Source organism: Aspergillus japonicus, assembly GCF_003184785.1.
Source record: "Aspergillus japonicus CBS 114.51 unplaced genomic scaffold BO86scaffold_128, whole genome shotgun sequence".
Taxonomy (NCBI): domain Eukaryota; kingdom Fungi; phylum Ascomycota; class Eurotiomycetes; order Eurotiales; family Aspergillaceae; genus Aspergillus; species Aspergillus japonicus.
This window is the reverse complement of record NW_020291765.1, coordinates 722-17805: the sequence shown is the minus strand read 5'-3', so window position 1 is coordinate 17805 and position 17084 is coordinate 722. Positions and strand designations below refer to the sequence as shown.

General features: G+C 27.1%; 2 protein-coding genes across 2 annotated transcripts; one reads left to right on the top strand and one right to left on the bottom strand.

The window, feature by feature from the left end:
- The first annotated feature begins 10685 nt into the window (after window positions 1-10685).
- Window positions 10686-14301, top strand: BO86DRAFT_373859 (rRNA-processing protein UTP21). Its single transcript, XM_025670396.1, has 5 exons — window positions 10686-10878; window positions 10960-12462; window positions 12518-12775; window positions 12832-13470; window positions 13565-14301. Exons 1-5 carry the CDS (start codon window positions 10756-10758, stop codon window positions 14150-14152), a joined length of 3111 nt encoding a protein of 1036 aa, XP_025521842.1. The 5' UTR covers window positions 10686-10755; the 3' UTR covers window positions 14153-14301.
- A 10-nt stretch (window positions 14302-14311) lies between these two features.
- On the bottom strand, window positions 14312-16494 carry BO86DRAFT_460228 (PIN and XPG domain-containing protein; the record flags this gene model as incomplete). The annotated part of the gene is made up of 5 exons (XM_025677395.1): window positions 14312-14997; window positions 15109-15942; window positions 15999-16154; window positions 16219-16298; window positions 16466-16494. The coding sequence occupies 5 exons, from the start codon at window positions 16492-16494 to the stop codon at window positions 14312-14314; spliced, it is 1785 nt and encodes a 594-aa protein (XP_025521841.1).
- Between the last annotated feature and the right edge of the window lie 590 nt (window positions 16495-17084).

Here is a 17084-nt window from a genome sequence, read left to right as displayed (position 1 = left end):
ATTATTTTAACTAAAACTTAAAACAGCTATTTAAAAAGCTAGCTAACAAATAATATAGTTTTTATAAAAATTTAAAATAAATTTTTTTTAAATATAATTATCTGCTAATATTAAAATATATTTAATATTTTATTTTAAAAAGTTTTAGTCTATATTAACTAGTAATCTGCTATTAGAATAAATTTAAAATTAAATAAAACTAATAAATATAAATAAAGATATAAAATATAAAATAAATAAAATTCTTATTTTTTATTTATAATAAAAGTACTTAATATATTAAGTTAAATAAAAAAATTCAGATAAAATAAATTTAATATAATATTTTACTAGTAATTTAAAAAATACTTTTATACTTTTAAAAAATTTTTATAACTTTTATTTAGTAAGTTTTAGTTTTTTAAAATATCTTTCAGCCTGGCTAAAAGCAGCTGTAGAAAAAGCCTTTAAATTTACTAGTTTAATAATAATTTTATATATAAATTTAAAGAATATATATAGTCTACTATTATACTTTAAAAATAATTTTAAAATAGATTTAAAAAGTATTTTTTATCTATAAACAGTTAAGACTAATCCGGGAAGTAATATAAAAATAAACTAAAAGAACTTTATATAAATTACTAAGCTAAAACTGGTTTAGTTTATTTATTTTATTTACTTTATTTACTGTATTTATATAGATAAGATAATACTGCAGGGACTTGTAGCAGCCTTTTTTTTATACTTAAGATTTTGTTAAGATAGCACCAAATTAATAGAATTAAGTTAATCTGACCGGCTGTGACAGGTGAACAATTTACTTTATATATAATATATTATTAGTATTTAATTAATAAAATAATATTAAAACAGCAGCCTGGCTTAAACTGTTCTCTGGAATTTTAATCTTAATTTCTTATACTAGTATAAAGATATTTTAAGTAGAATATAACTTTAAAAAGAAATTTATAAAAAAATATAGAATTAACTAGTTTAGTATTTTAATTTATCTGCAAAATACTTTTAACCTGTTAGTATTTTAGTTCTAATAAAATAAAAAATATAATGTACTTATTTAAAAAAAGTTGTTTAAATTATAATTCAATAAAAAATATATATTAAAATATATATAGAATAAGAACACAAGTAAGTGTTAATAATAAAAAAAATAAAAAAAATAGTTTAGATATAATTATAATATTAATATTATAAATAAAAAATATTATATTTTTAAAATAAAATAGTATTAAATTATAGTAGCTAATTTTATTTTAGACGAGTATTTGTAGTAGTATTATCTACTACTGCTGCCTATACAAAATAAATTAAAATATCTAGTAAAATAATATTATTATACTATTTAAATACTATTAAAAACAGCTGTATATAATAGAAAGTCTAATTACTATAGGAATTTTTAAATACCCCAGCAGATTATTTATAAGTCTATTATATATTGTAAAGATCGCTATGGCAATAAACAAAGTTCATAATATTATTAATTATAATAATTAAGTTAGGAAAGAGTTTAGAAGAGTAAGAATATAAGATGCAGAAAGTTCTGCTATACAGGCAGTATAAAAAGTAAAAATAATAGATAAACAGCAGAATATTATTAATAATAAATATTAACCTTTTAAATATTATATATACTGTATTTTAAAATAGATATTTTTATTATAATTAGATATATAAAATACTATAAGTATAGATAGAAATTGTAATAGACAAAAATATATAAAATTACAATTAACAAAATATATAAAACAGTAAAATATTTAAAAATATAAAAAATATATAGAATAAAAGATATAAAGATTAATATTCTTAAATATAAAAAAAGAAGAAGAATAAATATACAAACAACACTATATTAATATATTAGATATTAGAATATATTAATATAGTAACTATTAAAAACATTTTAAAGTATAAATAAGATTAGATATATTAATATTAGATAAACAGATCTATATATTATCTTCTAAACTGTATTCTTTCTACTATATAAGATACTAAAGAACTGGGGTATAATATTAACTGCAATAGACTATATATAATTTTAAAATACAGTTAACTTTTTAATAATTATTATTATTAGAAAAGGCTTTATTAGTTACCTTAGACAGTTTTAGTAATATATATTTAAAAGAATTAGAATTGTTAATATAATAGGCTAGTTCTAATTATATAAATAATATAACTAAATAAATCTTCTATAATTTAAAAAAATCTATTTAATATATATAATAACTAACAACTTTAAAAATATAAAAAAAACTAATATACTAAGGTAATAACTTTTTTTTATAATAGACAGTATAGTATACCTGTAGTAAAGGCAAAGGTAAACTATATTACCAGAAGTAAAAAAAAAGACTTATAGTATTAATTATATAAATACTTTATATATATAGCAGCAAATTTAAGGGCTTTTTCTGTATTAAAATAAAAAAAAAGTCTTAGATATTACTAAGATTTGTATTTTGCTTTTTAGAATAATAGAAGTATTTTTATAAGGGATATCTTATATATCAGATACAGAAGAAGGAACAACTACTTTAATATATAAAAAATTAGGGTGTTTAGATTGTTAATTAAAACAACTTTTAAAAGCCTTAGACTAACTGTTTTTAAACTTAGTATACTAAGGCACAGCAGGATTAATATTTAACTTAGTATTTTAATTGTTTAGAACTGTAATATCCGGAATAATATATTTTAAAATAGCCTTATATAAAATTACTTTAACCAAATACTATAATTAATATAAAAAAATACTAAATATAAAATAATATAGTATGTCTTTTATTGCGGCTGAAGGGGATAAATTAATTACAAATATAATAAACAGTAATATTAATATCTATAAATTATATTTTTATATAATTTTATAGTATAGTATAATTTTAATTGTTTATATTATATATTTGCTTTGTTTATTAGTTTAGGAATATACAGCAGTAGAATAGAACTATTTTATATTTAAACAAAAAAATAGGCCTTTTTAAAATATACTTATAAAATAAAAATTTTTATTAGAAATAAAATAATATAGTATATTCTAATTATAAGACTATATATATTTAATAAGGGTAATACTTTAATACTTTACTTTCTAAATTAACTTATCTAAAATAAGGCTAATGTATTTAGTAAATTTATTAATAATAATAAAAAAAGTTATATATATTAAAACTGTTAGGGGGAAGCAATATAAGAAAGTTTATAGTAATAGTATAGAATAAAGTAATTAAAATAATTAGTTAAAGTAAACTATATAGTTTATAGTATTAAATATTATTATCTAAGTATATTAAATATTATTAAATATATTTATATAACTAATATTTTTTTTAATATATTAAAAGACTATTTAGTTTAGAAGTATACTTCTTATAGCCTTAGTACTAATTATTATTATATATAATTTAAAAAATTTTATAAATAAAAGTATACAGAATATATAGCTATACTTTTTTTAATATAAAAAAATAATTACTGTCTACAGTATATTTATATATAGAATATATATTATTTAAATATTTATTTTTTGAATTAGTAATAGTTTTACTAGTCTTAATATTATAGAAAATATTCTTAACTATATATAGTAGATTATTTTTTATAAAATAAAAAAAATAAGTATTAAAATTAGATTTGAAAATAGATATAATCTTTTTAGTATAAAAATCTTTAGTATAGCTATTAATAATACAATTTTTAAAATTATTACTAGTTTTAAAAGTATATATAGAATATATAAATATATTAATAACCAGAATATTTTTAAAATTCTATAATTATATATAAAAAATATATAGAATTTTTTTTATTTAGAATAAGTAAAATAGTATATCTGCTACAGTATTTAACTTTTTAAAACAGTAGTAGATATATACTTAATAGTTTTAAATATAGTAGAATATATATATAAAATATAGATTTAATTATTTAATAAAAATAATATTAAAAGTTATTTATTTTAAAATTCCAACAGTAGATATATAATTAGTATAGATAATAGTATTAAGTTTAAATACTTTACCTATATATATAATTTTTTATAATACTTATATAAAATAAAATACTTTTAACTTAGTTAACCAGTAGATTTTTTAGTACTAGTAAATATTTTTTAAAAAAAATATTATAAATATTACTACTGTATATAAGGGCGGCCTTAATAAGTTATTATAAATAAACTTAGACTTAAAATAGTATACTATAATACCTATATTTTAGCAGCTTATATTAATATTAATATAAAAATATTTATTTATTTAAAAATATATAAAATACTTTAGGTTGGTAAATTTGTTTTAAAGTAATTAAAATAATTAAAGTTTTTTAAAAATAAAATTTAAAATTATAGTTTTTAATATATATTTCTATTTTTTATTTTTATTTTTATATAGTTTAAATAATTATATTTTTTAGTTTTATAATAGTACAGCCTTTTAAGTATATTAACTTATATAATAGTATAGCTATCCGGTAAGACTAAAAAAATACTTTAACTTAGTAAAGTTTAATAAAAATAAAAAGATTTAAATAGCTTTAACTTTTAACTTAAGTATAAAAAGACTAAAAATATTAACTTTTTAATTTAAAAGTATAATAAATAAAAATCCTATATATACTTTCTTTGGTTTAAGTTTTAAATTTAATTCTTTAAAATAAGTAAAAATAGCAGATAAATACTAGAAGTATTTATTAAATATATTAGAATATATAACTATATTATTATTATATACTTAGATAAACTTACAGAATTTATATAAAATAAAATCTATCTATTTTTATTTAAAAAAATTAAATTAATAAAGCCTATAATTACTGTATAAAAAATCTTTTAATTTTAATATATTATAACAGCAAGGTAATTTCTATAGTTTTTTTTTAATAGACTATTAATAAAAGCAGATAATAAAATTAAAAATACTAATATAGCAATATTTATAAACTATCTATAAAATATTTTTTTATATAAAAACTAAATAAAGATTAGATTTTATTTTTTTATTTATTTTATAAAGATTAATAATAATATATCTTTTAGACTGGCTATTAGCAATTTTTTATACTATAAAAAAAATATAATAAAAATATATAGCTGGTAGTATAAAATATTTTACCTATAGTATAAAAAAAATTAAATATTTTATTTATAATACTTTAATTGGCCTTAGAAATATAATATATATACAGTTTAAATATATAATTTTTCTATTTTTTTTAAAAAAATATACAGCTAATATTTTTTAGAAATTTAAAAAATACTAATATTTAAACTATTAGGCAATACCTATATATTATATAATATTAATATTTTTTAATATATTTTTTATATTAGGATTTTTAGTATATATAACTATACTGTTTGCTAATATACTTATTATATTATTCAGCTATTTAGTAATATATAAAAACAGCTAGATTAACTTTTTAAAAAATAAAAAAATTACTAGAGATAAGATAAACAGTATTAAAGCTTTAAAAATATATTTTTAATCTAAAGCAGCTACTTAGTATTATAAGAATTACTATTATATTAAAAAATTAGTATTAAAAAAAATAGTTTATTTAAAAAAAAATATTAAATAGTTTATTTATACTAATATCTGCAGTATATACTAATATACTTATAATATAGAGTTAATAAAATAAATTAATTATATTTATATATAGATTTTTAAATATAATTTTTTAGATATATTAAGAGGCTGTAAAAGGTATAGAAGATAAATAGGCTAATTCAGCTATATTATTATAAATATAATATATAATAATATAGTTGTTATTAGTAATAATACTAATATAGATATAATATTTTAAAATAATAGATTTAAAAGTATTATTAACTGCTTTAATAAATAAAAAATTAGTATTAACTAAATAAGCAACTAAAAAAATTCCAGTTCTATACTTTAGTTTAAAGATAAAGTTAAAATTAGAAATTTTTTTATATATTTTAATAAAAATATAAACTTTAGAATATATAGAAACAACAATTAACTGTACTGTATATACAGATATATTAATTTTTTCAGTTTTAATAATTATTTAAACTAAAATAATAAATTTTTAATATTTTTAAATAACAGTAGTTTAATTTTTACAGTTAAAAATAATACCTTTATATTTAATTATATTAATTCTAATAAAACAGTTAGGTTGGAGTTCTTTAACTAAATATACTCTAAGTATAATATATATAAATATAAAAATATTAATAGAATTAGACTTTAGAATATTAATAATATTAGACATTAAAATATTAAGATTAGTAAAATTATTATATATTTAAATAATAAACTATATTATAAACAAAAATCTAGTAAAATAAAAAAATATATTTTAAATATAATATATTTTTTAGCTTAATATATAAATCTAATACTAGTAATACTAAAAAGTATATTTATAAATAATATTTAAATACTAATTAAATAAACTAAATTAATATTTATTATAGTAGATATATATTTTATATTTAAATATATTAATATATATTTATATATATTATTTAAATTAACTTATACTATTGTAGATTTTTATATATATAAAAAAGCTCCAGATATTATATTTTTTATATAATAATTAGATTTTATAATAATATTATTATTAATATAATTTACAGTTGGAACTACATCTGTAGGCTTAGTATTATATATTTTAATATACTTATAAAGTATATTTTTTAATAAAAATAAAAATATATAATTTATATATAGAATAAAAAAAATATTTTTAGTAATAGTAAAGGGGGGCCCTATAATCTTAATATTCTTAATAAAATAAATATTTATTAAAACTTTAATATTATATATAAAATAAATATTAATAGTATATACTTTATTATAGTTATAAAAAGTATTTTTAGACTTATTATATAGGCTAATAGGAATCTTAAAAAGTTTTTTAATAAAGCTAATAAGCAGCTGAAAAATATATTTAAAATACTTTATATATTATATATCTATATTATCTATATATATTTTTATATAAAAAAATATAGTTAAATTAAGAATTATTATATTAATAAAAAGAATTAGAGTATTTCTATAGCTTAGGCAGGGTAGGATTTATTACAGTAATATATATATAATAATTATTATAATTATTATAGTTATTATAATTATTTTTATTATAGTAATAGAACTGCTAATTATACTGTTTTTGGGCTTAATAAGGCTGATTTTATACCTATTAATTATTTTAATTTTAGACTATATTCTAAGACTAGTTTTAAAAATACTATTAAAAAAAAATTAATTTTATTACTGTTTTTAATTTTTTTGCTAATACAGTTAGTATATCTGCTGGTTTTAGTTTTACTAATACTGCTAGTAATTTAACTGTTACTAAAATTACTAAAAAAATATTATAGTTTTTATACTATTAATTATTTAAAAAATATAATATATATTTATACAATTAATTATTTTAAAATCTATTATTATATTTTAAGATATTAGTATTATTTTTTATATTTTAAAAATATTAATTTTTTAGGCTTATTTTTAACTACTGTAAAATACAGATAAATAGGTATTACTATAGAATTTATTTTTTTTATAATATAAATTAAATTTTTTAGTTATACTGCTGCGTATTAAGTTGCTTAAAAAACTATATAATTAATATATTAAATATAAAATATCTTATACTATTCCGTAAATATAAATTAAAATAATTTTATATATAAGTAATCTAATTAAAGATATTATTTATTTATATAATATAAGTATAATATATAATATTTTAGATAAATTATTTTATATAATAATCTACTTAAATATTAGATAAACTATAATATATAAAATTAAGCTTATTTATAAAACTAAAAATATTAAATTTAAATTACTTTTTCAACTTTTTTAGCTAATTTTTATTAAAGCTAACTTTTACTATAAAATATTTTTTAATTTCTGTTAAATTAGTTATATACTATATAAGTACAGTATCTTATAGATATACTTAAAAATTTACTTTAACTACAAATTTTCTATAATATTTAACTATATTATAAAAATAATTAAAAAATATATTTATATTTTTATAATATATATTATAATTAATTTACTTTAATACTTTATTACTGGATATATAAAAAATAGAAGTAACTAATTATTTTAGGCTTTAATTTTTTTTAATATATAGTATAGATAATATACTTAGAATTGCTGGGGTAAGAAAACTTAAAAAAATTTCTAAATATACTACTACTAAAATTACTAGGTAGACTACTAGGGCTATTTTTATTAAAAGAATTACTAAATAGATTGTCGGGCAGTCTACTACTACTATTATAGTATATAATATAAAAATTAATATAGTAAAAATTAATATAAATAATATTTAGATTTTAAATATTAGGATTTTAAATATTATTTTTAAGTACAGTAAAATATATTAGTATTTATTATAATACAGTACTAATATTAACTTATTTTTATTTTTATATTTATATTTATTATATTTAATATATTTTAGATTAGTATTTTTAATTAGGCTAATTTTATACTTATTATAATATTAAGGTACTGGGATTTACAGGATTATTTATAATATTAAATAAGTTTTAAAAATTTTAATAAATTTTAAAATTATTTTTCAAAGTTTTAAAATTATATAAATTATATTTATATATACAGCTGAACTGTAGACTGCTCTGTCTGGTATATTTAAAATATAAATAGGCTTTAAATAGTAATATAGTAAAGCTAGGGAAATATATAAAAATTATTAAAAATAATTTAAAAAATATATTTTAGAAACTGCAGGTCTTCTAGGTGTAAAGCCTATAAAAGTAGAATATAAAATCTAATAATTTTAAAATAGTTTAGTATTAAATTTATTATCTTTAGTAATTGGACTATAAATTAGATATTTAGAAGACTATATTTTAAAAGATATAATAGTAGTAGAAGAAAGTATTAAAGTTTTAACTAGTATATATAAAATAGTTAAAATAGCAGAAGATAGAATTAATAAATATATAGTTAAATATAATTATATATAACTAAGCAGTTTATTAGGTTTAATAAAGCTGTTAGAAAAATACTAAAAGTAAAAATTATAACTCTAATTAGTATAAAATTAATTAATAAAAAAATAATTAAACTAATTAAAAAAATTAATAAGATTTTTATATAAAATAGATTAGTTAATATTCTAAGCTTATAGATATAGTTAATGTTTTAAAAATAAAAAAGCAGATATTAAAAATATAATATAATAGATATAATATAATATATCTCTATTAAGGCGTTTTTTAAATATACTAGGTAATTTTTTATAAAATTATACTATTTAATAAGTAAATTTTTAATATTAGTAATACTAGGATATGCTTGGTTCGGAATCTGCAAATATAATATATATAATATTAAAAATATAAAAAATAGATATAGGTGCGGAAGACAGAATAATTAAAAAAAAAGTAATAAAAAATAAAAATAAGTAGATAGAAAGAATTAATATAAGAAGAAATTAGAACAGTCTAAAATATAATATACTAATATACTAAAGTAGAGAACGCGGTAAAGGGCAATTTTAGAATAATGCAGAATTAAACTTTAGTAAATATATATAAATAGATTTAGTTGTTTAATTAGATAACTAAAATAGGTTTTTAATAAATTAAGTAACTAGGGCAGGGCTCTACAGATTAAATAACCTATAAGTAAAAGTAGAATAAGAGAATTTAAAAAAGCAGAAATTACAGCAACCAGTAGAATCTATAGGTATAAAATATAAAAAAAATTAACAGTATTAAAATAGAGTACCTGTAATAACTAAAAATAAATACAGAAGAAGAAAAAATACTAGTGTTTTTTTAAAGGTATAAAAAATATATATCTAGATAGCCAGAAGATATACTACTATATATAAAAATTACTATAGTAATAAATAAAGTTTATAATATTATTAATTATAATAATTAAATTAAAAAAGAGTTTAGAAGGGTAAGAATATAAAATATAAAAAGTTCTGCTATATAGGCAGTATAAAGGGCAGAGGCAACAGATAAACAGCAGAATATTATTAACAATAAATATTAACCTTTTAAATGTTATATATATTCTATATATAAAAGTTATAATATTAATAACTTTAAAGCCTTTTTATATACTTAACTGTTTATTGTTTACTAGACTACTGGATATTAAGGATTAGTTTTGTAATAATAGGAATGCTATATTTTCTATACCTAACTAATCCTTTTTTCTTAACAGTTATTAAACTGCACCGATTTTTTTTAGCTAAAATATATGTATCTGCTTGTAAATGTGATATATTGGAAGTCTAACTATCTAGGTATAGCTTTGCAGCATTAGTATTTAATTAAGAATAACCCTGTTAATAGTCTTTCATTAAAGCTGGTTTAGTATTATTTACTATAATAGGCTATATAAGCTATTTGTTATGAAGTGAGTCTTACTTTGTCCAGCTCGAGGATTTAGTACTTTAGGCTGTATCTGTATTATTATTATATGTTGAATATACCACAACAATTAGCGCAGTTCAATAACTTTTGGGACACGGCTCCATAGAATAGGTATTAATCAGTAAGTCAACTTATATGTGTCTTACCTTGCCTCAGGGCAAGACAGCCATGCACGTGACTACGGGAAATATTGGCACGGATATATTGTAATTCCGTTGGAAATCGATTAGATCCGACGAAGGTTTTATCATGAATTCATAAAAATCAGGTCGACTGCAGCAGAACACACATGATTTTTCTTTCGGGCACTTGGCACCATGTCGTCAACTAACGATGACAGCTTTGATCTACCATCCGCGAAGAGGCAGAAGCGAAGAGATAGTTTGCAGGGTCAGCAACCTGTACAGTTACCTGGTTCCAAAATATTTTCACCATATCGGGTAAGACATCGATTGGGCTTGCATGCTTTCACAAAGAATTCGCCTCTCTGTCGAAGACTATCAGCGCTAATGTACACGCAGACACTAGGACTTGTAACGACAAAGATTCCATTTACTTTCATCCGATTGGGTAAATCGACATATCAGATCACTACGTCTGTCGGGCGCAGCTTGCAAACCTACGATTTACAGCGCGGACTTAGCCTGGTCTTTGTGAGCCGGCCTCAGACTCCAGACATCATAACGGCAACGTTCGCCTGGCAAGACAGGGTTTTCGCCGCATGGGGAAGCCTCCGGCCTGGATCTCCAGGGGGCATATGGGTCTTCAAGCGTGGCAAAAAAATTGCATCGTTGGAGCTGCCACCCGACGTCACTGAGCCTATCGACCGGCTGTTGGTCTTTGGATCATGGGTAGTCGGCAGCTGCGGCAAAAATATATCAGTATGGAAAAACGCATCGTACGAGCATTATACAACGCTCTTCCCGCAACAGACAAAGGAATCATCGATAGAGCAGGTTTATACCGGTCAGATCTGCAATATGCCAACGTATCTGAACAAGATATTTGTTGGAAGGTGCGATGGAAAGGTTGATATCTGGAATGTCAAGTCAGGAAAGTTGATTCACTCGATAGTGCCAGCGTCCTCTTCCGCTGGGGCTGTAACTGCTCTACAAGCAAGTCCTGTCCTGTCTCTGATTGCAATTGCGTACAAGAATGGTCCAATCTCTGTTTGTGATGTGCAAACAGGTGAAGTGGTGCTATCTTTACGAAGCAACGTATCACGCTCACGCGAAATTACATCTCTTACCTTTCGAACAGACGGGTTGGGTGCGGGCGAAGATGGAAGAGTATCAGGTGTCATGGCAACGGCCTGTGTTGATAGTGGTGATATCACTATGTGGGATTTGAACAACGGTGGCAGAGTATCTGGTGTTCTTCGCCAGGCACATGAGGTTTCCAATGACGATACAAGCTCTGGTGTGAGTCATATCCAGTTCTTGGATGGTCAACCTGTTATGATTTCATCCGGAGGCGATAACTCGCTGAAAACGTGGATCTTTGATCAAAATCCCTTCTCAAGCACCCCTAGACTTCTTCACTCCCGGAGTGGGCACTCCGCCCCGGTCACCGCTGTTGAATTCCTCCCTGCTGCATCTGACGGATCGGAGCTTGGAGGTAAGTGGTTGTTAAGCGCAAGCAAAGACCGAAGCCTGTGGGGCTTCAGTGCGCGCAAGGATAGCCAGAACACGGAAATCTCTCAAGGTGCTGTTGAACACAAATTGAAGAAAAAGACCGCATCAAATGCGACCATGAATCTTCATGGCCTATCCGAAAATGGATTTAAAGCATCAGAGATCACTTGTATCGCCTGCTCACTGAATCGAGATGGTGGGATGGGGACAACAACAACAGGTCCTATTTGGGCCAATCCGACGGTAACGAGGACAGACAATTCTAGCAAGACTGGTTGGGAAAGTATAGTCACTGGCCACCGTGGAGACAAATATGCCCGGACATGGTTTTGGGGCAAAAAGAAAGCCGGTCGCTGGACATTAGAAACCGGTGATGGCACTGAAGTCAAAGTAAGCTTGATTCAGGTTCGTATCGCTGGCTGATATTCGCTAACACATGCACCAGAGTGTCGCTATGTCACAGTGCGGAACTTTTGCAATAATAGGTTCTGCGGGGGGCAGCATAGACATGTTCAACTTACAGTCTGGCGCCCACCGGCAAAGCTTTCCGGTTCGAGACTCACGGGGCAATGGAAAAGATAGGCGTACGAGTTCATTTAGGCGACCTGACAGCTTTTTGAAGCATTCAAAGGCAGTCACTGGCCTGATGATCGACAGTTTGAACCGAAATGTTGTGAGCTGTGGTCTCGATGGAAAAGTTAAGGTACGTTGGGACATGGCTTCCTGTACATTAACTTGCAACAGTTAACGTCTGTACAGTTCTGGGATCTTGTTTCTGGATCATTGGTCGATGAGCTTGACTGGTATCCTATGACATCAATCAACGGACTCCGCTATAGCCGCACAAGCGAGCTTGTTGCGCTTGGCTGTGACGATCTTTCCATCCGCGTTGTTGACGTGGAAACTAGGAAGGTAATTCGAGAGTTCTGGGGGTGTATCGGCCAAATAAACGATTTCTCATTCTCCAATGATGGACGCTGGATCATTGCTGCATCCATGGACTCTACAATCCGGGTTTGGGACCTGCCAACAGGACACCTTATCGATGTTTTCCGTGTTTCCAGCACTTGTACCTCGGTTGCTATGTCGTCAACAGGTGAATTTCTGGCTACTGCGCACGCAGATGGCTTGGGGATAAGTCTTTGGTCTAACAGAAGCTTGTTTGTACCCATTTCCACACAGAATGTGGACGATCGCAAAATAAGCAGTGTTGGCATTCCTGCGTCTACCGTTGAATACGCATCAGGCGTCATCGAAGCCGCATTCTCCGAAGAGAATGTGGAAGATGAAGTAGACGGCCCATTACCTACCATTGACCAGCTCAGTGAAAACATGGTCACGCTAAGTGTCGTTCCTAAGAGCAAGTGGCAAACGTTCCTTCACCTGAATCTCGTTAAGGTACTCCTCACCGGACCTCCTACTACAGTACCCAAGAAGTTATTGTTTCTTGCGTCTGAAGTTGCCTGGACCCTTCTGACTTACTATTTCACAGGAGCGAAACAGACCAAAGGAACCCCCCAAAGCCCCTTCCAAGGCCCCTTTTTTCCTTCCGAGCCATTACTCCGATTCAAGCACAGCGGGAACTGAGCCCACCGGCTCCCCGGGAATAGCAATCGTTGAACGCTCAAGGATCACCAAGATGCAGCGTATCGGTGAAAGCGGTATCACAAGCTCCAAGTTTACCAATCTCCTGCAGTCCGGCCATGTCTCGAATGACTTTAATCCTTTCATTGAATACCTCAAGTCACTGCCTCCAGCGAAAGCGGATCTTCAAATCAGGTCATTAGAACCCCAAAGGCAGGCCAATGGTTCCGAATTGTCAGACTTCGTCATAGCACTTTCATCCCGGCTTCATCAGAGGAGAGATTTTGAGCTTGTTAATGCTTGGATGGCCGTGTTTTTGAGAGTCCATGCAGATTCTGTGGCAGCATGTTCTGTTCTTGACGGCGACGACAATGACGACCCTCTGAAGAATGCTCTCCTTGCATGGAGCCAGGCACAACGGCGTGAGGCCCAGCGGTTGGCCGAGCTAGTGGGATACTGTCGGGGAGTGGTAGGATTCTTGAGGTCGGCTCGTTAAGTTGTAAACATTCATTTCCAGAGCCTAACCTCAGACATGATGGATGAGCTTTATATACTGTATTTCTTTCATCCTTTCAAAGACTTTTATTGGGCTCCGCATCTGAGCCGAATACAAAAGACAGTAGAAATTGAGATCAAACAATTAAGTGAGAGACGTTCATTGGTGTCGGAGAAGCTCGAAGATATTCTGAGGCCGTACCGGCCACGTGCGACTTGTTGCCGTCGGTTTGTGGTAGGTTGACCTTGAATCCCCGGATTTCAGGGTTTGTGTACCACCAGCGGACACGCGCGGTCTTTTTCTCCTTCCATGGTCGTCGCTGCTTTCACTCCATAACAGTATGGCTTGATTAATGGCATCCTTAGCTGGGAGGATCGCTGACTCTTTCTTCATCTCATGTACTGATCTCACCAAAACATGTAGCGGTGGTAAATGGGCCAAAACGGCAGATACTTGAGTCGCCTGTCTGTCAGAGAACTCTGATATCCCAAGCAATTGCTTAAGGATCCTCAACGAATACAGAACGGATTGAATCTGGGCTAGCACGTGAACATCGTCCCAATCCAAATTATTGCTCATAGACCCATGGGCCAAAAGCCGCTTTAGCTGATCGAGGTCTGGAGTTTTAGGAGTTGTCTGCAGTCCAAATATGGTATAGAGGGCAAATGTCCTCCAAAAGACCGGGCAGTCAACCTCAATACCAGTCTTCGCCTGGACGACATCAAGCTGGTCGAGCAAGGATTGCATTTCTGCTGATAGCGAAGATTGGTTCTCCAAGGCTATCGTGTCGCATGTAACTCTTCCACCTCGCCTGATGTGCTCAATAATGTAGTTATGCCTTTTATCTATCGGTTGTGTTAGATTAAAAAGAGAATAGCCTATGACCCTGATCACACGTCCTTGCAACCAAGCACACTGCCGCTTCGGATCCTCAGTGAGCATCACGAGATACATACTAGGCGAAGCGTCGTGTGAATAGGTCTCTGGGAAAAGATACTGAGCGACCATTTCTGAGACCCTGGTATCGAGTGACTGGGGATATCGCTTTCCTATATTATCAACAAGGATGCTCGGAGAGGTCTGGTACTCCTTCGAAAACTGAGAATAGCCTGGGGCAGGATCAGGTGCCCTGTCAACAATCTTTGATCGCCGAATAAGCTCTCCCATCCCAATCCCCGGATTTGATTGTAGCACAAATGCCAATGGTAGCAGTGAATCCAATCCCAGACGGCGCGCGACTGTATTCGGACAAATGCCCTGGGCTGTAATTGAGTTGTCTGGATATGTGTGCGGCAAACTCATGGAACTGACAAGGATAACGGATCCTGATGAGCCTATATCGTACAAGAGCAGGTCAGAATCATTTGTAAGTATCGAACAAGCATTTTCCTTAGCAAAATGGGCACAGTAGGCGTCCGCCTCGCCTGGGACCATGATGGTTACATCCGCCCAGGGCAAACTTGCGAGACGGTTTGCAGCCATACGCAAGGATGAATCAACCGGGAGGGCCTTAAGAATATTCTCCTTGGACCAACGTTGTCGGAGGTCTTCATAAACCGCAGGGACGATAAAATGGTTTTCTGGTACCAGGGTAAGATTGGTAGGCAGGGTCCTGCTTTGCAGGACATTTTCCCACCGGTTGACTGTCATCCTTTCCGGGACAAGAGATGTACTTAGACAACCCGAGTGGCTTATCCGAAAAGCCTCAAGTCTTTTCCTGGTCTTCTCCAAGCGAGCAAGGCGTGTCGACTGCTTCAATGGAGGCAAAGCACCGTCGAAGCATACTTTTTCTCTAACAGGGTATGTGATTAGTTGGATTAATCTCACAATAGAGTTTCGTGCATACTATACATCGTCACGCCTAAAGACGTCAGGTGAAGGAGGAATAGCATAACCCCATGGCTCACTTCATCGCAAGTTGGTTGTATATCGGGGTAGCAAAGATCGGGATGAGACCACGATAGCAGGCGATGGTAAACATGGTAGACAAGGCTAGGCCCGTCTATTACCACATGTTGCGCAGTGGTTACGCCTGGCGTCGGATGCACTCGATCATGTAGACATACTGCCTCTAGAAAGGGCTCTAGATGCTGTTTGAGCCGTAATATACCCATTCTCTTTGAAGTGGTTGAATACGTGGTAATAGCTAAGAAGTGATTCAATAGTAATAATAATGTCAGAAGAGGGATAATAGGACCAGGATTTGGACGTATTGGACTAGAGTGCTAAGCTACTATTTCCGATTGGTATTCTACTGCCGCGGACCGCTTAAATTTCCAGAAATAGAAATTTATATAAGAGGGCCAGTCAGACCTGCGGGTTCCTCCCTTGGCGCGACACATCTTTAGCGGGCCCAGCAGGGCCCGTACTTGCACCTTTAAGCACCATATATACCAACTGCCTAAAAATAAAATAAGATATTGTTTATTACTATTTATTATTAAAATCTATATTTTAAATACTAAAAAAATAAGTAGAAACTAGATACTGTTAACATATTTTATAAAGATAGTTATAATTCTGTAATACAATTAGTGTCTGTAAGTCTGGTTACATGTCTGTGTTCCTACCTAATATAAAAACCTCAATATCTTCAACCATCTACTACTCTACTAATATAAGGTCTTTGTTGCCGTTCGAGGGCTTGAAGGAATGATTTTATAAATGGATAGATGCTTGATTTATTAACTAACTTTGCTATCTTAACAGCTAACTATATTCTCTTTAGGTGGTGGAGCTTGGTAGAACTGCTAAATTTTATAAACTTAACAATTTTTAAGAATAGAGGTAATAATATAATAAAAGCAATCAGATATAATATATCTTTATAAAAAAAATACCTATAAAATTAATTATTTAATATAAATCTAATACTATAATTATTATAATATATAATTATAAAATCCTATATCTGGAATATATGTTTAAAACT